This window comes from Lagopus leucura, unplaced genomic scaffold (genome assembly GCF_019238085.1).
Source record: "Lagopus leucura isolate 7727_CA_CO unplaced genomic scaffold, USGS_WTPT01 Super-Scaffold_73, whole genome shotgun sequence".
NCBI classification, from domain to species: Eukaryota; Metazoa; Chordata; class Aves; order Galliformes; family Phasianidae; genus Lagopus; species Lagopus leucura.
The window spans coordinates 85,492,281-85,518,110 of NW_024962252.1; the positions used below are offsets into that span (position 1 = coordinate 85,492,281).

A 25,830-nucleotide genomic window follows, 5' to 3' on the forward strand; every position below is an offset into this window, starting at 1 on the left:
TTAAGCTTCAATACTTAAGGTTTAATGCCATTAAGGTTTAATAGAACACAGAGACCGCTAACACTGACAGAAAGGGAGGAGAGCAACAGTGAGGAACCAAAGGAAAGAGTGGATTCAGAGCATTTGTTCCACCACCTTGCATATAACTTGCTTGTTTGAGGGATTGCCGTGAGGTTCAAAAGCTGCTGCTTCATCTACTCTCCTTCCTTCTCCTTCCCACTTCTCCCTTAGCTTGTGCAGCTTTCTTTGGCAGAAGCTTCTTGGCTTCAGTTAGCTGGGAGCTTTTCCTTTTCGGCAGAGATGGTGCTGGTGTTGTTCTGGGGACCCTTGCAACCTTCTGCTGTTTCTGCTTTGCCTTGTGGTGTTCACCATCAGCCTTGGTTTTCAGTGTCTTTTTATTGGACAGAGCTGGTTTCACTGTCGATGCTTTTGTCTTGGAGGACGCCATCTTTTTAGATTTCTCAGAAGAAGCTGTTGGGGTAGCTCCAGGGGGGTTGGAAGACCTTTTCGGGGGCTTGGTTGGTTCATTAAGGAACTCAAGGACAGTCTCTGAGAAGAGTAATTGAGATGTTTCATTATATTTCAGGCAGAAGGCTAATTTAGAAAAATACTGATACAAACTCTTAATAGAAGCGCAGCTTAGAAAAATATCTGGCATTCTAAAAAGAATAAACAGATTGCATAAACATCTATCAAAAGATTCTTGGGTTTCTTGGAAATAAAGTCTGTTTAATCTTAGAAATTATGAATGTCTATTTAGGAAAATAAGTCCTGAAGGAATGTAAGAAAGCCTTGCACACTTCTCTCTGGCCAAATTCAGACTATGAATTTTTCACATTACACCAGTATCTACAAATCCCAGATAAGGCAGTTTCAGCTTGCTAAATGTTTTTTCTACTTAATAACACAATGTAACCTCTGCTCTGGTCTAATAGGACTTAGGACAGAAAAAAAAAAAAAATAGAAGAAAGGAGAGATGACTCCCCTAGATTCAGAGGAAGAACGATGTGATTTGACCTGAGGAGCTTTTCACAAAGCAAGGACAGGCACCAAACCCAATGCCTAGGCAGAGCCATCAATTCCCCTGTGATGGCTGTGAGCACTGTTGCTTCACAACATTTAGGAAAATTCAAATACCAAGGTCTATCCGTCAACAGAAGCACACAGTACATGTGATTACCTGACTTCAACATAGGTCCTGCTCAGCACTTTGGCTTTTAACTTCACTAGCTACATCAATCATATACATGTAAGACCATTGACAGCTTTGTTTCTTGGTAAAATTAAAGCCCAACTTACTTGCACGTGGAACAAATGCGATCCGTTTGCTCTTTATTTTCACTGTTACGGGTTTGTATTTACATTTCCCTGGTGGAGCTCGCCTTGAAGAAAAAAACAACAGAAAGATGCACAGATACCTGAGAAACTGTCCAGAAGTTTATAAGATCACCTAGTCCCAGCCCCCTGCCATGAGCAGGGCTGCTGATCACTACTGACAGAGCTCTTTTTGTCCACTGACAGTACAGCACAAGGAGCTCCAGCCAGCCCCACAGAATTTGGTGTGACATCCAAAGGGTGCTGCTTTGGACATAACCGAAGGGATTGCATAGAGCAATAGACCTACATTTACCTATGTTTTCTGATCTTCACCAAGAGAAGGGCTGGAGAGAAAAATGACAAATAAGAACACGCTCTTCCAATTTGGCGTGCTTTTAAGCACAGAGCACAGCAGAGCATGACCTCAGGCACACAGCATTTTCTTGTGATCAGCATTCTCCTTCAGACATGGGCAACAGCCAAGAGAGTGCTTTCCCCACACCACGTCAATTAAAAAGAAAAAAAAAAAAGACAAGCTACTAGGGCAGGTTTGGTGGTGGCTTTTGTTGTTTCTCCCTACTCCCCAACTTTTAAAGCACCTTCTAACACCTCTTCTCCCTCCACTCTTGACTGAGGAGTTTGATGTCACTCCAGGTAGAAGCATGCCAGCCACGTGGGGTAGAAATAGAATAATCCTATAAAAAGCATGAAATTGCAAAGAAGAATGGGAAGACCATCTCCACTGAGAGTATGGTCAGAAGGCCAGAGTGCAGCCCAGGAGCTGGAGGTAGCAGCATTCTACTCCAGGGCCAAGCTTTGCACACCCCAGACAAACTTGCTAAGCACTTAACCTGACAGACAAGGACAAACCTGAGCAGTTCTGCATCCAGGCTAATGGAAGCCAGAAAATACAAGAATACATTCCAGAGATCCACCTAAAAACAATGGATATGAAGCTCCAGAAGCACTGGACAGAGCTCGCTTGTTTCCAGCAAGCCTTTCAGAGCAGTGAAAGCATCACGCTCCTGCCAGGGTGCTTGCTGCTCCCATGGAGCCATCCTAATGCAGTGCACTACTGCACAGCAATTCCTGGGCAGGAGGCCTCCTAGAGAGGCTCCCGCAGGGAAACAGAAGGCCACACTTGCAGGGATAGGAGAGGACTTATCACAATCTTCATATTATAGGGAATGTGAGAAGAAATGGAGCATATTTAAAGTGGTTGCTCATAATATTATATATATTTTTTAACCCAAAAGTTTGAAAAAAGTTGCATAAGTATACTCACAAAAACAGCCTTCTGCAGGGATACTTACATAATGTGGAAAAACATTTTGCTTGGAAAACTCAGGTTCACACTCCAACTGTTTGAACGCTGCATGAACTGCCAGGCTTCACTTCTCTTTGTTAAGAGGAATTGTAGCTAAACCTTGGACTGCATTTTTGTTTTTATTTAATACTAAAACTCAAAGTACATCACAAACACCTGCCATCACTTCCAGACTCTGTAAATGCTAGTACACGTTTTTGGGATTCTTCCATTAGACAACTGGACTAATCGTCTTCCTTTAGACAACTGACTAATTCCTGCTGATCTCAGGGAGAACTGGGTGCTTAACCCACAAGGGATGATCTCACAACCTGTTTTTCCCTTTGCCTCATCAGCTTTAATATTTCTCCAGTTCATGTGGAGAGGAGAATTTTCACATGGAAAATTAAACAAGATTCAAAATTGTCTGCCTTCCATGTTGTAGTTCTTAAGGGCACATGAGGTTGACTCCTGTAAGCCGATTTCCCTGCATAAAATTAGGGACATACATCCTTGCAGTCCTTGTGTCAAAAAGTGCAGTAAGACATCGAAGAATCAGATTACCAGTACTTTTCAATTAGCAAAAGGTCACTGTTAAATGTCCTAGGGAATGTTCATGGCTGATCTTATTAAACTGCATCAGCCTCAACATGTAACAGCACAGTTCACAAGAGCCTTGGCCTCAGCAGAGTGTTCTGTTTTCCATTTAAATTGCTTTAGCAGCAGGGAACAGTCAACGCTGCAGTGACCATGCAACATAACAAAGTCCTTCATACACAGAAATTGGGTGCTATGAGGGTTGGCAGTATCTTTTTTCCTCTCACAGATGAACCATGCCAGGCATATTTGAGTTGGAGAAAACAAGCCCTGGTAAGATGCTTGGTAAGACAACTGATTTGCACCTTTAATTTGCTAGTAAGTGGAAATACATTCAACCCTTCACAGCTTAGGCTAGGTTTGAATTTATCAGATGGGCCAAGAGCCTTGACCATAAATGTTTGCTTTCGTGTTGCCACATATCAGCCTTTTACTGTGCTTCACTACTTTATGGCTTATCAATTCATTTTCTGACTTCCCTTTCATTATGGAAAGGAGCATGATGCCAGCACAAAGTACAATCAAAAAAGAAAAGTATCCTTGCTGTTATCAAAACAATTTTCTTTGATTTACAAGATCTCTGGTTGAAGTGTAAACAAAATGTTCCCCTCTCATAACCCTGAAGAACATGCATTTAGATATCACTGTGTTATACTTTAAAGGCAAACAAGGAGATCCAATTTTGATCCTCACTGTCCCAGATCTTAAAGTTATCAGAACTTGGCCCACTTTTGGGTACACACATGATAAGTGAGGAACAAGTTCATTGAAACCGAGAAGTTGCACCAGATGTACAGTGGGTCAACAGAAATCAAGGTCTGGAGGTAGAAGGTAGTGAGATTATGTTTCAGAAGTACTTTGAATTCTGTCTCCCATGGTAGTTAAAGAATGTGTGGTGATTACAGAAGAATTTGACATTAAAAACATCTTTAGTTACTAACCTTGCAGGATCAACAAACTTGTAAAGAGATCCATGTGGCGCATAGGCACTGGGATAAGAAGTGGACATAAAATACAGCTCACCTAAATGGAAGCGAAGAAAAGCAGTTTCAGGTTCACGAGTCCAAACTGAAACCCAGTTCCACTTTTCCCTGTTTTCTGTCTCTTCACTAGTTAACATGGTCAGAAAGACAACCCTTTTGGTTGCTCTCTCAGTCGTGCCTTACTTCACCCTGCCCTATTGTAGGCTGACTTCTGGGGACAACAAGCGATCTCCTGGTTGCAGCAGTTTCACACAAGAAGAGCAGCCCTCAACCAAACACAGAGCATGAGCTGGGCCTTCATGAAGATGACCTTCTACATGGTTACTTTCCTATGTATAAAGACATGCTTTTTAAAATTGTTTTTACCAAAGAAACATCCAGAAGCTAGAAATTAGAGAGAAAAACTACAAAATTACTTAGCCATCTCTAAGAGGTACAAAAAAAAAAATAAAAAAAAGCATGCAAAGGATCTAAACTGGCTATCCATGCAAGGCAAAAGCTTCTTATTACTGTATGGCTGCCAAGGAGAGCAACTGCTCTTGATGCCTTTCCTTCAGCACCCACTAAAATAATATTCAGGCAAATTACGACAACTTATAAAAGAGAAAAAATTATTGTAGCATTTCAAATTACAGCACCATAATAGTTTCTGAACAGCAACAAGTAGAAGAGACATTTAACATCCACTCACCCCACACTTAGAACAATTAAAAATCGTACATAGTTCATGCTAAAGGCTAAATCTGACAAAACGTGCCAGACAAATGGCCTAGGATCTTTTTCTGACAAGTAAAGCTCTTTTCTACTAAATCATGAAATCTCTCCCCAGAGCATATCTGAGCATCCCATAAATTTGCTTTGGTTTTTTATGTTGCATAGACCTTTGTCAGGAGGCTGTGTAGAAGTAAACAAAGTATGCATTTAATTTCTGTGAAAGTCTTGTCACCATGACCACAAAATATCTCTATGCACTGAGACATTTCCACAGAACTCTGAAAACCAGCGTCTGTTTTCATTGCCAGTAAAATCTTGGTCGGTAATCCTAGTGTGAAGTATTTGTTGCTTTGAATAGATGGGGGAATTTAAACTAATAAGAGGAAGAGATTAAGATTAACTACAAGAACTCAAGCAAGAATGAATCATGGAATCACAAGGGTTGGAAAGGACTTCAAGATATAGAGTCCAATTCTCTGCCAAAGCAGGTATCCTACAATAGGTCGCACAACCAGGCCCAGAAGGGTCTTGAATATTGCCATAGAGGGAGACTCCACAAACCTATCTGAGCAGCCCATTCCAATGCACCATAACCCTTACCACAAAAATGTTCTTCCACATGTTAGTACAGAACTTAAGTTTTAGGCCATGACTCTTTGTCCTATCACTACATATCATGGAGTGATATCATCTGTTTGCCTCCCACCTCCCATTAGACATTAAAAACATTTATCAGATCCCCTCTCAGTCTTCTTTTCCCCTGCCTAAACTAACCCTGTTCACTCAGCCTTTCCTCATAGGGGAGAAACTCCAGGCCCTTTATCATCTTTGTGGCCCTCCACTGGACTCCTTCGAGGAGATCCCTTTTTAAACTGGGGAGCACGGAACTGGACACTACATTCTAAATGAACTGTCACAATGGAGGAACAAACTGTCTTGATGTAGCCTTTTCATTAATAAAATGACTAACAAAAAAGAAGGTGTACCATAAAATCAACAGCAGTTCAAACTCCGTAAGGAACCTGGAGTATTCCAAGTGAAGTTCACTTGAGGATCTGATTCCTGAGCTTCACGAAGCCAGCCTGCAACAGCTTCACAGGATACAGGACACCTCTGAACCCCCTTCCTGCCACACTGAAATGGCTACAAACCTGTCGTTTAGTGCTTACTCTTTAGCAACATTTGTGAGAAGCAGCATAAGTTCAGTGTTTGCCCCAGAGCACAAAACTGACGGTATTATTTCCAATGAAGGTAGACTGGCAAGATACTCTACCTGCTTCATCCTCAGCAAATGAGATGATGAATTTACTGTAAGATCTGATCATCCCAGGGAAAGCACAAGCTTTTGTGCTGCCAATGCAGATATCTTGCTTCTTCCACCTGTTTGTCTTCTCATCTTCCCGTAAAGCCATAAGTCGACTAGATGAAAAATAAAACTTTTATATTTTATCAAGATTTGTTCCTGCCAAAATCATGCATTACTGACATTGAAGTGTCAGTTAAGACCCCAACTGTTGACTAGCTTTGATCATCTCTTTCAGAAAAAAAAAGCCTGAGCAAATGCAAACTCATCTTAAGGACCTAACTTGGAAGAAGTTTAGAATCTCACCAAAACGTTGCAATGGTTACAGCCCTTAATCTAATACACAAGTATATTGGGTTCTCATTTACTCCAGTTCAAAAGGTCTCTGCTAAATTGTTAAGGTGCATACGTATGCAGAACAGGAGATGCAGAGAAAGTGACTCATCTCACCCATTCATGAAATCACCGAAGATATAGAGGCCATTCAGGTTGGGCGATTCACATCCTCTGTACACATAACCTCCAGTGACAGACTTGCCCACATTGCGGCCATAAGCAAATATTGGAAGAATATCATCTGTTAAACACAGAAACACGAGAACAGAGAAATTTATATCCAGAGAGAATCAAAAAGCAGTTGTTCAGTAATACTAACGGGCACAAAGTGACATGAAGGAGTGGAAGAGTTGAATAAATGGCAGTTAAACTTCAATGGGGATTCAGTCATTTATTCCAGGACAGAACCAACCCAGGGCTTTAGAGAGCTCTCTGCAGAAAGGTAGCAACCTGTAGGCAGTAATATTTTACAGATCTGTCACTGCACCACCCAGCAGATTGCCTTTACGAGTTCCTGTACTTCTACAGAAGAGGATAGAATCAAACAATTGCAAGTTAGCTCAGCATCTTCATGGGCTTGCTGCCATTCTCAGAACAGAACATGCATGAATATGTAACCTACAAACAATTTGTCATAAGATTTCTGAAGATAAATGCTTTGTTTCAGGCAACATTAATGCTGAATTCAACACTTCTTGAAGCCCAGAATCAGATCCTACAAAATTATGCAGCCTGGGGGAAAAAGTGAAGACAGGACTATATTTCATCTCTGATCTTAATGAGGATACAGATCACAAATGTAGCTCACTAAAAATTAAAGGCAAAATCTAAAGTGGTTTATTTTTAAAAAGAGCCATGAATACAAGCATAGGAGAGCTGTTGATGACAAATACTTATACTCGTAAATGCAAGTTTGCTCATGCAGATGTTTCAGAAACATCCATACCAGCTTGAGATGTTTTCCTCCAAGAACTGAAGGAACATTATATGACATAATACCCAGTCCTACTACCATGCTCTGCAATGACCATCAGTATCCACTCTTTGTTGAAGGAAGCCAAGTGAGTCAAGTTTGTCTGGTCACATCCACATTCAGATCCAGAGCACAGAGTATGTGTTCTGCTGGAGCACTCTACTCACTGGGATACACTGGCTCTTCTGTAAGATGTGTTTCATGGTCCCAGCACCAGCCCGGTTGCCCTGCCTTTTCCATAGCCACACTCAGAGCTTCTGAAGAAAGCTCTGAAGGAAACAGAGCATCAGTTTTGTATGTAGACCCAATCTGTTGGGTTCCCCAGGAAAGCAGTCTGGAAAAGCCACAGGCTTTGACCTTAAGTTCCACTTTCAGTGTAGGACAAGGAATACCCTCCCTGAAGGTGGTCAGCATTTCATATCAACACAAGGGCTGGGGAGAAGAGATTTCTGCTTTTAAGTAAACAATCTCCATTTAACAAGGAACTGGATTGTTCAGCTACATGGAAAAGTAATACTATAGCCAACTAAATACAAGTAGTATAAAAATAAAGTAAGCTTCTACGAGAAGCTTCTTCCTTACCCAAGGAGGAGTTATGGCAAAGCTTTGTGTCATAGCATTCAAATCCCTCTTTTGCTCTCCAGCCATAGTTTCCTCCTTTAACAATTATGTCGACTTCTTCAAACCTGTTCTGTCCAACGTCCCCACAGAATATCCTCCCTCTTCCCTTTTTTGTGACAGGATCCCCCCGGTCAACCGCACAGCGCCACATATTCCTGACCCCATAAGCATAAACCTCAGGGCGAGCCTTGAGATCAGACACAAAAGGGTTATCAGGAGGGATGCGATATGGCTTGCCATCAGGACCTCTTCCATCCACATCAATCCTCAAGACTTTCCCCAGCAAAACACTCCTAAAGAGAGCAACAGATAAAGACAGATTTACAAGCATGAGTGTGAGAAACAAGTGAAGACATGGACAGTTCCCTCCCTCCTTCCCCAAGGAAAAATTATCTATTCAAAAGAGTAAAACAACAGCTGGTATGTTTTGCAACTAAATCACAGAAAACTCTTCCACTCTTCTCAGTGAATTGGGTCCCCTCTACTTTCAAAACACAAAATTTTAACTAAGTTTCGTAATTATGAACGAGCACTTCCCAGAAGCACTATTACTTTACTCTTCCATACTGTCTCACTTCTAAGCCCTGTGACTTGGTAGACAAGCTCAGTGTTTTCGCCTGCACTCCTACTTACTTGTTCTGAGCATTCCCAAATTTCCCAAAAGGGTCTCCAGCTTTCCCTCCATCCCCTATGAATAGATACAGATAGCCATCCACACCAAAGAGCAGTTGCCCACCATTATGATTTGCAGCTGGTTCTTCAAGTTCCAAAAGATTCCTAAAAGAAAACAAAATAAATGAAATCCAGATGTAGTTACTGGGAGGAACTGACCATTCAAGGCAGGCCACAGAAGTAGTGCATCCCTACTGTACAAGCAAGCAAAATCTCCTAGCTGTGCAGATACCTCAGATGCAGTGCAAGGGCTCAGCTACACCCCCGTTCTTGTGAGCCTGCAGCTTAGAGCTGGCTGCATGCCTTGTAGCAGAGCACTTTATGGCACCCCTTGACGAACAATAACCACAAGCCATGTAGCACACTCCTGCTCCATGTACCACAGCTTTAACCTGCACTGCCTCAATACCTCTAGCACTAGCTGCAGTGCTCACCCAGCACTATAGGCAGAGCAGTGTCACAGCTCACTTGCTAACACAAGCAGAAATACACAATGCGTTCACTAGAGCAAAGAGTTGTTGCCCTGTGAACTCCAATTGTGGAAGCTGGGTTCTGCTTTCTTATATGAAAAGCAGCTGGTGGTTCTAAAGGCTTCAGCACCATCTTTGGAGTATCATATGGTGACTGCAAAACTTGAAAGAAAATAACTCTGCTATTAACAAGTTCTTCTCTATCACTGAGACTAGTTTTGGCAGGGGGTGGGAAAACATCAGATCAAATGAATGTACAGTACTGTACTGAAACATCCCTGCTCCCCCAGAGCACAAAAAACTTCCAAAGAAAGTTGTGCTTTACAAGCTTCAAGGCTTGAAGTTATTACTGCTCTTTAAAAAGGCAAGAGTACAGAAAGACAGGACAATTCAAAAGTCTGGATCCTGGGTTGTTTTCATGTCTTTTTAGTTTACTGTGCAGACTTCAGCCAACTTGCCCCATTAGCTTTTTAACAGACCCACTCAACATGGCAACAGTGCCAGTTCTGCAAGGGGGAAAGACAAGAACAGAGAAAAACATTTCTTACCATGGCACACAGTAGCATTCAACATAAACTTTACCTTTCTGAGTGTGGATCTGCTCTGTTGGCATCAGAGGCCAAAACCTTCAATTCACTGATTCTGATCTTTTCCACTTGCTTCTTATCCATATATGAATAATAGATGTAAAATTTCCCATTGTTCCTGTAGTTGGGGTGGAAAGCCATCCCCAAAAAGCCTCTTTCATCCCCTATCCACGGCGTTGCCAGCACGATACTTTTAATATCCAAAAATGGCTCCTCCAGCCGGCTGCCATCAGGTAGGTAGACCCAGATGATCCCCACCTGCTCAGCTACAAACATACGGTGGGTCTGGTCGTTAGCATGCAGCATGAGGACCGGGTTCCTCAGGCCATTGGCAACCTCGGTAAGGCAGAGCTGGAGGCAGCCTCTGCGGTCCTCCACCACTGAGCCCAGGTTGCGGTTGAGGGCCGTGTTCCTCAGCACGTTGGGGAAGCAATAGTCCTCGTCATGCAGGCGAAGGAGGTTGCAGAAGCGAGTCTTATTGGTCTCACAGCATTCTTGAATGTGCTTATCGCTGGTGAGCAAGCTGATGGCAGAGCGGCAACTGAAATGAAACTCAGAGCAATAGTCGAAACAAAGTCCTGGAAGGTTTCTGAGAGGTGTCCTTGGGTTTTCAGCATCATAGAGATGTGCAGCATACGGAGAACATTCCTAGAAAGTAAAAGAATGCAGTTGTGCACACATCTAGGAAAAGCCAAGGCTCCTCTTTGTAAAAGCAAAGCAGTTAAATGAAAAATTAATAAGGTAGAGAGCACAATGAGTCATCTTTGGAGTAGTAGAAAGCCACTCAATATACAGCTAAAAGGAACTCGGAGCTCAGTAGCAGTTTCCTTCAGCAAAGCACTATCAGCTGCACCTAAGTTACTCCCAAAAGAAGGACATCTATCTATGCTGTGGAATCCTCCATCGCTAGAGGCTCCTATGGATTTAAGAGATTTTTCTATCAATCTACTCTCACCTCTGCTATTAGAAGTCTCCTTTTGTTTCATCTGCTAGATTTTAAGCTAGGCATTTTATTCTCTGTCTGTTAAAAGCAGGTTATGTTTGCTACCTTGCTGTAGGGATCTTTTGCTCTGCTCTCCCACAAGAAAAAAGTGACAAGGAAAGAGGCACTGATCAGCTCAGTAGGCTGTCAGTGAGCAGTTCTGAAGAGATGTACAGGAGCAGGATGACAGCATGACAGAGGTCTGTAAAAGTCATGTGATGTTGAAATGATGAATAAGCATTGCTTGCTCATCCTCTACCCCAGAAGAAAAATGAGGAGCATCAGATAAGATTAGCAGGAGACAAGTTAGAAAAGGAAGCAAAATACCTTCTTGCCAGAGAAAATTGCAGTTACTAGAGATGTACACTGGCTCACAGCAAGACTAGATGACCGAATGGAAGAGAAAACCACTGATGATTGAGTGCCAAGAAAGTCACATGTGATTTCAGAAGTGCCTGAGCTGAAAACAACTGGAAGCTAGGAGCACATTCTGTGCATTCACCCTCCTGTTACATGCTCCTCCAGCAGCTTTTGGCTACTTTCAGACAGGACACTGGGCTGAATTGGTCTGATGCTGTACAACTTCAACTACATTCTCACATACACAAAAGTGCATAAATCTCAATTGTGGTTGAGATTTAGAACTATTCTGAGAAAATGAATCTCATCCTATGCAATTCATGTAGCTACCATTAACTCCATATGCAATCTTCAGCAAAAAAAGAACTGCAAGAAATGCTTTCAAATATTGTGCATCTGAAACTCCCTTCATCTGTCATTAGATTTTAGCATGTGCAGTAATAAAAAAAATCAAGCAGTAGGCTTGAATTCGTTACTATATCCAAATTCACCATCTTGCAAAAAAAAAAAAAAAAAAAGTGGCCAGAACTTCCATAAAACATTTATTAAAATCTCACCAATTTATATTAGTCAGTAAAAAGCTAATATAAATTTAAAATTTATTTTTAATTTAATTTAAAAGCAAAGGAGCTGCAGACAGATTATTTTAGTGGTTTTCATGCCAGCAGCCTAAAATAATCTGTCCAGAGTTTTTATTGGTCAGATAAGTTAAAGTTATAGAATCATTCAAGTAGGAAAGACCACCAAGTCCATCACATCAACCATCAGCACCATGCCCACTAACCACATCCCTTGGTTAGGGGTTCTTGAACACTGCCAGGGATGGTTACCACCTCCCTGAGCAGCCTGTGCCAGTGCCTCACCACTCACACCAAGATTTTTTTTTTGTTATATTCAACCTGTTCCTCCCCAGCACAACTTACAGCCACTACTTTTCACCTTGTCAGTGTTAACCAGGAGGAGAGGCTGACCACCACCTCACCACAACCTCCTTTCAGGAGCTGTAGAAAGCAATAAGGTCTCCCTGATCCTCCTCTTCTCCAGACTGAACAACTCCAGTTCCCTCAGCTGCCCCACATAAAGCTTGTACTCCAAACCCTACACCTGAAGGTAGCTACACAGACAAGCTCAAGAAAGGAGAATTACTACACTAGTATCTTTACTGCTACATTAAATAAACCTGCTTAAACAAAATTCAACATCCCTTACGCTCTGCAGAAACTTCAAGGATTAGATGGCCTTACAGTAGTTACTGTGAGTCTGCCTTCATTTTGCTCAAGTGTGTATGAAACAATAGAGTTAATCCAGCTACACTATACAGCAGAATAAGCAGAAGCTGCTGAGATAATATTAATAACTCTTTGCTATTTTCTAATAGCTTGCCTGCAAAAAGAGTGTGCATTCAGCAATAAAGTGAGGCCTGAGATTTAAAACTCCCTTAGAAGTGTGATTGTCTGTACTTCCTATCCCATGCTATGTTTTCCTATTCCATACTCATGGCTTTCAAACAGCTTTAAAAAGGCTTATTTTGCCTTCAGTTTATTTTTTGGTTTTGCTTTTTCCAGCCTCTCCTTCAGCAGCTTCCTGAGCAGAGAAACATCCTCTCAGCCAGCAGCCAAACAGCTGTCCTAGCACATGGAGCAGGGTTTGCATCCAGGGAGATTTCACAGTCTTCAACTTGAACAGCACCATCTTAAGAACATTACAGGCAGTTTTCAGAGTTTCATTTTCCATTTTTGGGCTAAATCCTCAAACTACACAGCTGAGTGTCAGACTCCAAAGCTACCAATGCTTACAGCACGCTTAGCTAGCAGAAGTACCGCAAAATGAAGCAACTCTATCAGCAAAGACAGATGGCTTTAGAGTCTGCTTGGAAACCTCCCCAAGTCAGTTATCAAGAGAAACAAAGTAGGTTTAGAGTTACAGCAGGAAATCCGTGGTCCTGAGCACATCCTCACTGAATCCTCTTCTGCCTTCAAAGGAACACAGCTCATTGCAGAGGTGAAATGCACTCTGTGGCATTGTGCCTGGGCTCTGCAGGACCACTGAGATTGCTGCAGCAACTACTAATTATTGTGATGCCGTGGAGGTGGTAGAATAAAGACTACTTTCCATCCCTTTCAGATGAGATCAGTAACAATTTGATCCAGCAAAATGACATTGCTTAAGTGAAATCACTCTGTAGATATTTGCTTCTCCACTATTTCAACAGCCAAATAACATTTGTCAAAAAACTCAACATGGTTGTGACAGCACAAACAGGAACAAACTTTACAGGAGCAGCAAGATGTAACAAACCCAAGTTCCTCCCCATCAAATAATGAGCAAGTGAATTCCAGAAAAATAAAGAAAGCCATAACTTACTACTTTGAAAAGTATATGTCTCAACTGAGGAGAAGGACTCTTGCTACAAAATATGTTTATAAGAAATCCAAATTGAAATCACACCCTGAGTGAACAACCTAAATCTGAAGAGGAAATAGCCACGTTTTTACAGCGTTTCTTTTCTACTTGGATCATGCAGAAAACATTTGTAACACCAACACCGGCCATCCTGCCAGTACCTGCAATGCACTGCTTGCTGGTTTACTGACTGTAAAGTGACAAACAGAACCCTGCTGTTACTCTACTCAGCCCTAATGCTGAGTTCTCATCCCCCATGCAGATGCCAGCACCTTGCCAGCATCCAAAAGGATGGTAACATTTTGGTACACAGATGAAGTTTCAGGGCAAAGGAAATTTTAACTAGGATAGTTTTATATGTTCTTAGTAAGAAGTGTGGCTTTTGGCTGCTTGGTCTTTTGGCATGCAGTAAGCACTGCTCTGCACGACTAAGAACTGTTAAAAAAGAGCTCAGATCTGTTCTTTAATTAGGGGGACAGAGAAGGAGAGCTCAGGGAGAACAGAGCAGTGCCTGTGGTCTTTTGTCACCACACAATGCCTGCTTCTGTGAGGCAGATGGACATCATGCAGACAGCACCAATAGAAACAGCAGCTGAAGACTCAGGATTTTGCTGCAGCTGCATGAACCTACTTCCTAATAAACTGCTGTGCTCCTAACCACCATTTGAAGCATCCTCAGCAGGATCATAATCAGGATGTCTCCTTCTTGTGATCCAGGGATCTAAGTGCTTTGCCTGATAATTCTTGCATCATTTCATCCTGTAGAATTTGTAGTCCAGAACCTAGCAACTGCAAGCAGAAAATAAAATATTGACCTATAACTCTCCCCTTTGCTACAGGAAAACTAGCAGAGCAGCCAGATTCCCATCATCACCTGAATTGGGCAAAGCTTTCGTAAACCATTACTGCTATCAAATGTCACTATATCTTGCAAAAGCACTTTGCTAAATGCATGCTGAAGATTTGATGCCATTACTCTGTCCACCTACTTCTCCCATGCTCCCTCACCTCTTCTCCCAGCAGGACATCCATAACAGACTATCAGAACTACAACTGACCCCAAGTAAGCCCAAAACACAGGACAAAGCTACAGATTTTCCACCCTACCTGACAGAGAATATCTTTGATATATGTTCCACACAGCTTATGCCCCCGAGGATCAATATAATCCAGGATCTCATGGTATTTTGCTGCAATGCTATTGTCTCTCTCCCGGTCACAGCAGCCAAAGTTTTCATAGGCAGAGCAGAACTCCAGGTGAAAAGGAGGCTGGAAAGGTGGCCCATAATCCAGACACTGAGGATGCCCCAGGACACTGCCTACACAGCAGAACAAGGAGAGACAAAGACAGACACATGGGCAAGAAAAGGAAGCTCTAGAGCTACTGCTTCTCCTTCCAGTGCCTGGCCAAACATTCACTTTCTTCAGTGTAGGCTTCCTGAGGTCAGATGTATGGAAATCTTGGACCTCTGGTTCATTCATTCTCTCCGCTTTATTAATTGCCAGCCACAGAGCTCAACACTCACTCGCTCAGGTTTGCTTACATTCCCACTCCCTTTTTCTCTGAAGTTTACTATTTGGCTGGAGAGAAACCTTCCAGCCTGCCCCTTTGGTATTTCACACGTCACATGGCTGAACACTCCCCCCTGGATATTTCTCACGTCCCTAGGAGCACTCACAAATCTAATCCCCACAGCTTAGTTAAATTAACTGAGAAATCATTCCCCAAGAAATACAAAGATGGGAGTGTAAGTTACGATTGTTACACACAGAACAGGATAACCTCTTCATTTGCAAAACAGAAGATGAACAGTTTCCAATTGCTATCACTTTGAATCTGGTTTGAGACTGAATAGGGGTAAGTAATAATTTAGAACCGAACTGAGGAGGCAGTAGCTAACCATGTGTACAAGTCATTCCAGGACAAGACCATTTTACAGAGGTACTGCTGTTACCCACAAGCCTAGGTGGGAATTAATATGAAGAGGTACTCAAAAGAGTGAAGGAGAAAACAGTTTTAAGGTACCAGAACCTGAAATTGACTGTATTATGTGGCAACCCTGTACTTAAGCTGATCGACTTTAGTGATGCATCTTGAAGACGGTTTAACATCACATTAGATTTTTGCCCACTTTTCTCTCTTGTGAAGAACATGCAGCGCTTCTCCCAGTTGCCTGGTACAGCATCAGCTGCATGTGCACTGTGCTTGCACACACTGCCCTCAGCCTGGCATTCTGAGGACAACACTTGTCTCACTCCTCATTCCTTCAGCGTTGAGCTCTTCGTGTTAACTAACCTTGTCCACCAGTTTGAACTTTTCCTGTTGAACTTAAACCTCCCTCCTCCTTCCCTAGAGATATGCCATCTGCAGACAAAACAACCCAGAATATTTACATATGCAGAGAACTTCACTTCCAAGTTAATGCACAACAGCAGAGGCAACACACATCACTGCTTTCACAATGAGGTGAGAAAGCCACAACAGTTTTTCTTGCATTTAGATAAGGACAGAACACGATGTCCCACAGAGGACATCTACTGCTCGCTTTACCCAAACACTCTTAGCTGAAGAAAAACCCCACTGCAAACATACCATCTCACATCACTCTAAATGCAACCAGACAAGACCGAGTGGAACTTTCCATTTACCATCACAGATACGATCAACTACGGAAAGCCCTGAAGGACTCCAAATTCAAATCAGTATAAAGCACACCAACACTGGTTTTGCAGGGACTAATCCGAGGGTAGAGTACACATCTGCTTAGTGCTGACACCTGTGTAGTGCTGACAACATGCCTACAGTGCTCCAAATGCAAATCCAAGTCTTGTGCAAGTGTTTGGAAATGAAATTCCGGAACAGGAGATGGAATATCAGAAGGACAACACACTGGGCGCGTGGACCAAGAGATTTGGATTCCCTTAGCAAGTTCCTTGCTTCAACATAAATGAGGCAAGGAAAGATTTGCTATTTGCTTCATGGAAACACCTCACAAGTTTTGTATGCAGGATGAGGAATCAATTCAGAAGAAAACCAAACCTTGACCACAGAATTTAGAGCCAAGGCAGAACATTCCAATGCACTAGGAGTCAACATATTCAAAGTACAATGCACAGGCTTGAGGACACAGTATGACATTCAACAGCATGAATAGGAAATTCCACTCAGGACTTGAGATCAACAAGTTTGGGGTTTTTTTTTCTTTCAGGTGCAAGTCCTACATGTAAAGAAACTTGTGATTTCCCATAAGACATGAAAGTAATACTCAAGACTGTCATGCAAAAACTAGTACCATGCTCATCTTCCAGTGCTGACTGCAGCTCTGCAGTTTCCTTCTGTCACTAGAACATGATCCCTGGCAGAAATCTTGTTCCCAGAGAAGGTGACAGGAGAACACTCTGAGCACAGTGGATTAACAGATTTTTTCAAAGACATCAACTCCTTCTTGTTCTCACATTCTTACTGCCACGCGAATCTCTGCTGCTGTCTCGCATTTTTTTCCCCTCTCTTTATTGAAAGGGTGTACATGGTTCCCACAGGCAGCTAAGGGGACATAAGAGGAATGAGCATCTAGTTTTGTAACTCTGTGTTAAGTCACACGATATCAACTCATCTGCACACCAGCACAGAGATGAGGGAAAGTGGCACAGAAGACAAATACTAACAAAACACACCCAGGCCCACCTCCAGGAAGTCATCTGCTCTATCAAAGGCCCAATTCTGAAGCCCAGAGGAGCACAGTGTCAGGCAGAAATCCAAATTAAGGACTCCAAGGAAGGGGCATCCTGTCTGGTCGCCTCCCAGGGCTGTCCCAGGAAAGCCCCACTGTCCATGCACAAATCCCATCAAGATGGATCACTGCACACAGCTGTTAGGATCACCCTTTGGACTAAAGGGAGCTGCTTCCTGATGGTGTGGGATACTTCAATAGAGGCAGAGCATTTTGAAACAATCAAAATTCAACTTAAGACCCATAATAAAGCAGTAGATCATCACAAAACAAGGCAGCAGCCTTCTTATGAAGACAGAAATAAAGAAGCAGTTATGGAAAGTAGTTTGCCTTGTTCAAATACTCAGAGCACATCACAAGACCCAACACTAACCTAGACTAAACTCCCAGATAAACACTCGTCTATTAAAAGCACAGCTGAACTTATCCATATAGTACTACACTGTTAAAGACATCTTTATTCATTCCCAGTGGTGGCTCAAGCCAGCCACCCAACTGAATTCTACAGAGCTGTCATTAAAACAGAAGTAGTACTTGGAAAGATTTTTGTTGTTGTTTTTAAATGAATTGGAATGCTAGTTTGTGACAACACATTAACATTTGCTTTCCAAACACAGCAACAGTGTGCATTTCAACTCACGGGCAGGACTGCAGAAGAGGCTCTAGCAAGCCTCTTTGCAGCTCATAACATTTTCAGTAGTTCAGTGCTGTTTCTCTCTGAAGCTCTGCCACACCAGCTTTCCCATCACCACCATACAGCAGCAACCCTACCTTCAGCTCCCCCCCCCTCCCCCCCCAACAATATGAGGACTTCCCTTGAACAGGACACAAGCCATGAATACAATGCATGGAAACTGACTAGGGGTATGTCAAAATGCCTCAGCTATGTGAACAGGTTGCTTCATGGCCTATATATCAATATACAATGCAAAGAGTGAAGTACAGGCCTCTCCAATTTCCACATTTTTCAGGAAATCAGCCATAAACAGTAAGTTATGCAACACTTGTAGTGAGAAACTTGCTTCATGCTGCATCACACACTGTTTGTAGGTTAAGGCATCCCACTTATGATTGCCACAACTAGCCCTGAGTGGGTTTTGAGCCACATTCCAGCAGCCATTTAAATCAGCATCCATACAAGTGAACATAAGAGCCACCCTACAATATCAGAGAAACTCTATACCATAATCACCAAGTAGTTCTCAAGGTATGCATGAAATTACTGATGTTTGCATTTCACAGAAATAAAAAACTTAAAGAAATTCTTCAGCATCATCCATTGATTTACATAATTTTATTATGAAATAAATACAAACCTAGTGCTTTTAACAGAAAAAAAAAATCTACTAGAGTTGACAGTTTCTCTTTAGAGCAGATTTTAGACTAATGCCAATACAAAAGCCAGTTTCACAAGAGGAAAAAAATGCAAGCAAGACCCTTGAGGACACCTTTTAATCACAGCTGTATAGAGGAATCTCAAAGACCAGATATGCTCAGGTAGGCACTGCTGTGCTTATTCACAAACTTCTTGAGTGTCCGAAACCTTTTCACCTGAGCTTTGCAGCCATGGTGCGACACGTATTTAAAGTACTTGCAATCTAAGCAAGAGAAGAAAAAGTAATGTCAGCTTTACCACAATGCAAACAAACAAAACACTTCTACTTTTTAAGTAACATGCAAGTATGCAAGTTCTCTATTTCAGAAGGCAATAAAACAATCCAAGACATGCACGTTACCAACATAACTTCAGCACCAAATTACTGAGAGCTGAACAGGCTTTCAACACAAGAAACTGTTCTACAGAGTCTGGAAGTTAAAAGAATGGAAAGAATAAATCTTCTAACTAACTGAAGGCCCAAACTTACAGATAAATTATGCTCTCACACCATATTCTCATTCTTAATTCTGTCACCACTTCCTGGTCAGATGTTCTAACTGGTTTCAGCAACATTTCAATGAATACTACCTCAAAAGTCCTGACTTTCACTTTTTTATTGAACTGTCACTAATTTCACTCAAGACCTCCTTCCTCCTCTTTTCTATGCTATCTCACTCACAAGATCCTTAAGGACCACCTAATCTTCAGTATTTGCTGAGACACTGCTTAGACTGTAGCCCAGAGAGCAAACTTTCTGTATCCCTCACAACATTCACTCAGGATCCTGCTGTATATTTTTGAAATTGTGGTTTCAAGGTTATAAACAGAGTCTGTGGTATTGTGACTGCTCAACAAGGCCAAGTAAAATTGAACTCAAACCCAGGAGAAGGCAAGTTATACAAGCTAGGTCTCTTAGAGAGGAACATCAAACTGTTTTAAACGTTTTTCTCCCATTTAACTTCAAAGACCACAATCTTCCCTAGAAGAAAGAAACAGCATTTCTTCCAGGGAGCAGACCAGATGCATCTTATCTCATTAGGCCTAGAACTAGATGTTATTTCTAGTGTATGTAGTGAGAAAGAACATTTAGTATTACCCTTTCCTAGAAGAACTCCAGCCACCAGAGCTTTTTCATACGAAAGACTTTCATTTTCCTGCCAATTGCTCTTTGCTAAGTAGCGGCTAAAATGGAAGGCTGGCCACCAGTCCTTCCTGGAGTTCCACTCCTGCTTAATCCAGTCGAGATGCTTCTCAGAACTGCAAAAAGGTAAAACAAGAAAAATTGAGACGAAACAGTGAGGAGGAGGCACTGAGTTTTACAATCAGCTTGGTATGTTAGCAGACTTTGACACTACACTGCAGACTGAAGAATTTAAGCAGCAGTACATAAAGAAAACTTTGGGTTAATCTATGCATAATCAAACACTACTGTATTGCAAATACTTCCTTCTCCCATTATCTTAGGCACTGAAGACCTTACAGTATGTCAGAAATGAAAACAATCTATATACCAGGGAAGTGACCACAATGCCCTGTATTTCAAGGTACTCTGAAGCTGTGTCCTCAAAAACAAAACTGCAAAGTTCAAGCATTGTACCATTTCTCCTAACTGCATGCAACAACATTCCCAGTTTTAACCCATTAACTTCTGGACCTTGTGCATAGGTAGTTGCAGCAATAAAACAGCAAAATGGTCAAACAGTACTGAATTGATTCACCATAAATATGCAAAGCTTAAAAAAAACTAAAACCTCTTTTTTTTTGGAAAAAAAAACCCAGACATTAGAGATCTTCTGGGCATGGATTGCCTGGAGATGGGGCTCCTTCTGAAACCAAAGTCCTCCTCTGAACACATAAGCAAGTATGTATCAATCCCCAGGCATCTGACTTAGCTGTTAAGAATACATTGTATTCTGTAAGTTACCAACAAAGGAGAACACAACACACCACGACCCCTAGTCCACTGATGCCCAAACCTGTTACAGCCAATGTATGTTTAACAGCAAAGACCAAGCTATCGTTTTTCTCCTGGAAGAAGGAGAACAGTGACAGGCAGTAAATGTTATCCAGACATTTGAACAGCATTTTCTGCATAAACACGACCTGGTAAAAACCTTTTTCAGCTAATGATTACAGTGAAAATTTAAGAATTGCCCTTAGTAATAATTTCTTCTAGCCTGCCACTGAAAGCACCCTGCAGCCAAGCACAGCCACAGAACTCAGTACAGGCCAGCCCAGTATTCCACCTACCAGCATGAAAGACAAAGGTTACAAAAGAATCACTTTGTCAATTGTCCAGAGGTGGAGATTTGACACACAAATTCCTTTCTTAGCACTTTACATCAGTTACACTTACATTACAATTTGTTTCACCTGTCTTGCCAAGCAACTCCATGCTTTTACGTTTTTCTTCCAGCCAGCATAATCCAAGACTGCAAAGATAACTTCTAGCCCCAGTCGACGTCTTTTTCGTTTCTCTGGAAAGAGATTAGGCTGATTAATGAATTAGCTGGATTAATCTGAACTCACTAGTAAGTAACAATTAAAATATTCTCCAAACTTCCTTCCCATATACTGCTGCTTTCCCTATTACTGAGGGCTCCCCCCACTGCTTTCTGCCTCTTCCAAGAGAGAAAGTTAAGTGTTCATGGGTCTAGAGCGCAATTCACAGCAGAGACCCTCCTTAAATGCTGCTGACTCAAAGAGGCACACAAGACCACTCACTTATCCCACACTGCCTTGCTTACAACAGATGCTGCTGTTATAATCACTGCTTCCAGCCAGTGCTGTTGTTCAACACGTTCTTCCTATGGGAAGAGAACACAGTGCCCTGGAACGTTTCAAGTCCTGAGATATCAAAACAAAGAAATTGGACTGACATGAATAGAACAGGCATTTCACAACAGCAGCTACTACACCAAAGGTGTTCTTAAAAACGACCTACCACAGCAGGTAAAAGCTGGAAATATTTACCAGTGCAAATTATTACTCCAAAAATCAGATTGCTTTCAAGAGCTACAAGAATTTAACAAATGAGTCATGTGTGAACAGAAAAAGGGAGGTTTCAGCCAAAAGGGATTTTTACTTTTCACATAGAGGAACAACAGGAGAGAATAATTTTGATTCCCAGACATTCTATCTATCTGCATACATATCTATCTATCTATCTGACTTACATACCAGGTTGCAAGAAGATGCCCATTTTGGAAAGCAATGGATCAGCATGGAAAAGCAGTCTCCAAATGAGAAGACTTTTTTCCACCAGCTTGAAGATAAAACTCACCAGTAGATGCTATTCTTTCAATATATAACAAACCAGTGCATAAATCCATTTCAACTCCTCCACAAAAGAGAAAAGGCCCCTCCACATGCAAATACTGAGTTTAGCATTTAGAACAGCATTCCTTGGAAGCAGTGAAACTAGCATTCAGACTAGTGCACCTCCAAAGAAATCATTTTTGAGGTCCTGTGCATTACAACCTACTGCTTGGTCAGCCTTTGAGCTCTGACAGGTATTTGTTCACACGAGTCTGTAAATACCTAGTCTGCATTGAATGTTTCTGGGATCAGAAAGTCAGGCTGGGATTTTTCTATTAATAAGTACAACTACTTCAGCAAAAGAAGGCTGTAGAACAATTATATTCTAGATTAAGCATAAAGAGCAAATATATTTAAAGACTTACTTGATTTTTGAAGCATAGTATTAAAATGTATCATTAGTTCATGACAGGGAACAATATCATGCAAGATCTGGAAAAAACCAACACCCAAAACATACATTGAAATAATGTGAAAGCTTCCAAATGTTTCTACCGAATCCAAAGCAGCAATGTCTTCAGAGCTCTTTGGTGCCTTAGGAAAGCTGTGCAATCAGGTAACCCAATTGCCTTGATACAAAGAATGACTATCAAGAGCTAATTTGCACATCTGTAACACTGCTCGGTGACACAGCACATAAAATGCCCTCATGACTACTGAGAAACCCTGCAACAAATGCAACGTTCCCAGGAGCAGCCCATACCACTGTCTTTTTTAGAAAGCTACATTCTTTCATTCCTACACCTGTTCTAGCTCCCATCTACTGCTCTGTGCATTTGCAGGATGCATCAGACCAGTTCTCAGATCTGCCACTATTTTAAAAGATAAAATTAAGTCTATAAAATTAATGCTAAAAAAAAAAAAAAAATACTGTGAAGATGAAACTTCATATATACAGGCTGCCATCTAAGTCTAAACTTATGAAGCTGTTTTGAAACCATTTGCCCAAACAAAAGTATTTTAGTGCCATCAAGTGGCAAAAGAGATTCAAAAACATTGCTGGAAAAGTTATCAGCGTCCAAGGGCAACAGAAGAGGGAATCTAAAAGCAGCTACACAAAGGGCCACGACGCAGCAGGGCTTTTCCTGACAGCCAGAAGTAAACTTCTACTGAACCTTAAGTTCACTGCTTACTGAGAACAACAAAACTAACTGCTGGACAGAATTGGCATGTGAGAAAAGCAAGCACCTAATCGTTTATTCAATAAAGATCAAACTACAATGGAAATCAATGCATGTTTATATACAAGCACTTCCTGAGCCATGAAAAATTGATCAGAGCTTGTTTACCGAGCTTTTGATGCATCAGTTTCACGCTGACAGCAAAGCCAGTAAGAGATACTATTTGCCTCACCTGTTAGAATACCCTTCCCAACCCTTTGCTTCCCACAAAAAAATACAGTAAGTCAAATACTACAACAGGAGACAACTGAACCATCATAGCACCATGCAAAGTGAACAACCACAGATTGCATTTACAATGTTATATATACCTTGAGTGCAGATATCAGTGATTTCTTTGGTGCACCATGTCTCTTTAAGAACTGATAGAGGTAAACATGAGCATTGGGATTTGCAGGAAACTTTGAGTTGTAAGCATAATCCGTTAATACTTCACGAGCTTCTTGGTGGTCTCCATAGAATTCCAACAGCTAAGAAGTTAAGCTTGTCATTAGTTTGCTTCATGTTAGCAATTAAACTTCTTACAGTTCATTCTAGGCTGCTACAGAACTATCCAACAGCACCATAGCAAACTGGATGCGAGTTACACTGGAGTATTTTAATTTTACTGGTTACCTTTAACATAGGTAGCTAAAAATTGACACATAGAAGCAGCTACAGAAGAAAATCACATTTGCACTTCCTTGCTCATTAAAGAATTATCATCATTCCTCACTGGAAAAAAAATTGAAGCAGACTGCCACGTCTTTGAAGAGAACTCAGAGAACTTGGCAGCTGTCAGCACCTAGTAAAATTCCATAAGAAACACTCAAAGAAGTCAGAGCTCATCTGCACTGAGAGTAAATCTTCTCAATTTTAAGATTAACTTTATTTATTAGTTAAAATTTGTAAGTAGATATTTAAAAAAAAAAAAAACTGCATGTTTGGTGTTCAAGATTTAGTGCCACCAGGAAAAACATTGCCCTGCCAAAAAGACAACTTGCTTTCAGGAATTTAAACAAAGCAGCTGTGCTCCAATTTCTCTGCTAGCACCAGGAAAACAGAATGTGCAAGTTGGATGTCTCTTTTTCTTGGCAGCCCACAGATAAAGCTCTTTTTGTACACTATGCAGGCCCTACAGTCCCACAAACATACCTAAATCAAAGCTAGTGGGATATCATTACATATGTTGTTTTTAAAACTACTTGTCATCCACACACAGCTGAACTGCAGACTTGCATCTAAATGAAAATGAGACAAAGAAACAAAAGAGACAAAAGGAAGAGACCTATAAAAATACACTCTTACATCCACATAGGGTTTCACAAAGAGATCCCAGACTCCAGGTACTTTAATGATCTCCTTTAAGTTCACTGCTGCCTTCCGAAAGGAACCGTGCATCTCCTGCTCAACAGACAAGTCTTCAACTCCATCCTTCTCTGTGAAAACATGAAGGAACACCACAGAGTTAGCTTTATTAGTTCACAAATATCTTGAAGTGGTGTATCTACAAGGTGATCACATCTTGCAAAGCAAGGGCTCCAGTCAAAGCTTTTCAAGAAAAAAGGCCTCAGATCCACCAGTACTGGAACAAGAGATTTGCATTGCTCTGTATCCCAACTTACAACCAAACTCATGATGGGCAGTGTTCTAAGATACCAGTACAAAGTCTGTTTATCTTGTCAAATAAACAAGTAGAGATTCAGCCATGCAGCCAGCAGGTGTATGCTGAATTAGATGCCACATCAAGTGGCAACCTCTGCATCTTCATCTTTCAATAAAAAAGATTAGGAAAACTCAAGTTTGGGTGGCTTTTGTTAGCTCTCAAAGTTCTAGCAGCAGTACAAAGAAGTCACTGATATAGGTGAAAACATGCCTTTGGTGATTGTTTTAGGTGATGCTGAGTACAAGAATTGTACGAGAATTGAGTGATGCTGAATACAAGAATTATGATTCAGGGTGAAAACACTGCTTTGTTTCAGAACAGTATTCCAGGACACTAGAAAAGTGCATGTTAGTATTCTATTTTGGCACCACCATTGTTGCAGGATTATCTGTATACCATCAAAACCCAAAGCTTTTGAAGACTAGTACTTCCTTTTAGTGCCTTCATATGTAAATTCAGACAGAAGAGCAGCCTATGTGGAAATATGACGGCAACAAACAGTGATGCCTGCAAGAATAAGTCTACAGCTCAATACAAAAGCAGAATTTGGACTTACCATACTCTAACAGTATGTTCTTCTGATTGGACCAGCTATAGTAGTCCAGCAGTCCCCTGTAAGCCTGAATCAGCTTCATTTCTTCATCCTGAGCAACTGTTCGTTCTCCAAACCTCCAACTCTCTGCCAGCAACAGGTTTTGGTAGGCTTCATCTATCCGTCCATTACAAAGGAGGTAAAAGGCGTGCTCTAAACAAACCTGCAATTCAAGCAGTCCATACCACAGTATTTCACATCATAATCGAAAGAATCTCAATAATATAGCAAACATCTGCAAGGAAGTGAAAGGGAAGAGACACTCATTACTGACATCAAAATAAAAAAATGCAAACATAGCAAAATATTAGAAGCAGGTTTTACACATTGTTTTATTCAAACTGTATATTCATAGGGAACT

The 25,830-nt window shown here is 41.4% G+C and overlaps 2 protein-coding genes across 3 annotated transcripts in view; both read right to left on the reverse strand.

Annotated features, from left to right (window-relative positions):
* HHIPL2 (HHIP like 2) lies at positions 1–17,023 on the reverse strand. Its single transcript, XM_042880427.1, has 9 exons — positions 14,732–17,023; positions 9,875–10,527; positions 8,784–8,927; positions 8,112–8,443; positions 6,671–6,797; positions 6,191–6,336; positions 4,162–4,243; positions 1,300–1,382; positions 1–549 (listed from the first exon to the last, which is right to left on the reverse strand). The coding sequence occupies exons 1-9, from the start codon at positions 15,104–15,106 to the stop codon at positions 191–193; spliced, it is 2,301 nt and encodes a 766-aa protein (XP_042736361.1). The 5' UTR covers positions 15,107–17,023; the 3' UTR covers positions 1–190.
* TAF1A (TATA-box binding protein associated factor, RNA polymerase I subunit A) overlaps positions 10,440–25,830 on the reverse strand; it is an 18,388-nt gene continuing 2,997 nt past the window's right edge. Inside the window, exons 4-10 of one of the 2 annotated variants that reach the window (XM_042880446.1) lie at positions 25,434–25,632; positions 24,520–24,650; positions 23,544–23,702; positions 22,417–22,483; positions 21,090–21,210; positions 19,830–19,990; positions 10,440–10,527 (exon numbers count right to left, since the gene is read on the reverse strand). In XM_042880446.1, the coding sequence (XP_042736380.1) occupies positions 10,496–10,527; positions 19,830–19,990; positions 21,090–21,210; positions 22,417–22,483; positions 23,544–23,702; positions 24,520–24,650; positions 25,434–25,632 (870 nt within the window). In that variant the 3' untranslated portion in view covers positions 10,440–10,495. Of the gene's footprint in view, positions 10,528–18,634; positions 18,954–19,829; positions 19,991–21,089; positions 21,211–22,416; positions 22,484–23,543; positions 23,703–24,519; positions 24,651–25,433; positions 25,633–25,830 lie in introns of those variants that run through there. The other variant, XM_042880438.1, reaches the window with a different exon arrangement.

What these genes read in the sequence shown, in the direction of transcription:
- HHIPL2 (XM_042880427.1), bottom strand. Translation starts at nt 15,106, where the DNA reads ATGAATGAACCAGAGGTCCAAGATTTCCATACATCTGACCTCAGGAAG. An exon ending in ATTTGCTGAGGATGAAGCAG is followed by an intron (nt 4,244 to 6,190) that starts GTAGAGTATCTT and finishes GCTTCCATTTAG; the next exon opens with GTGAGCTGTATTTTATGTCC. An exon ending in CGCATTTGTTCCACGTGCAA is followed by an intron (nt 550 to 1,299) that starts GTAAGTTGGGCT and finishes TACTCTTCTCAG; the next exon opens with AGACTGTCCTTGAGTTCCTT.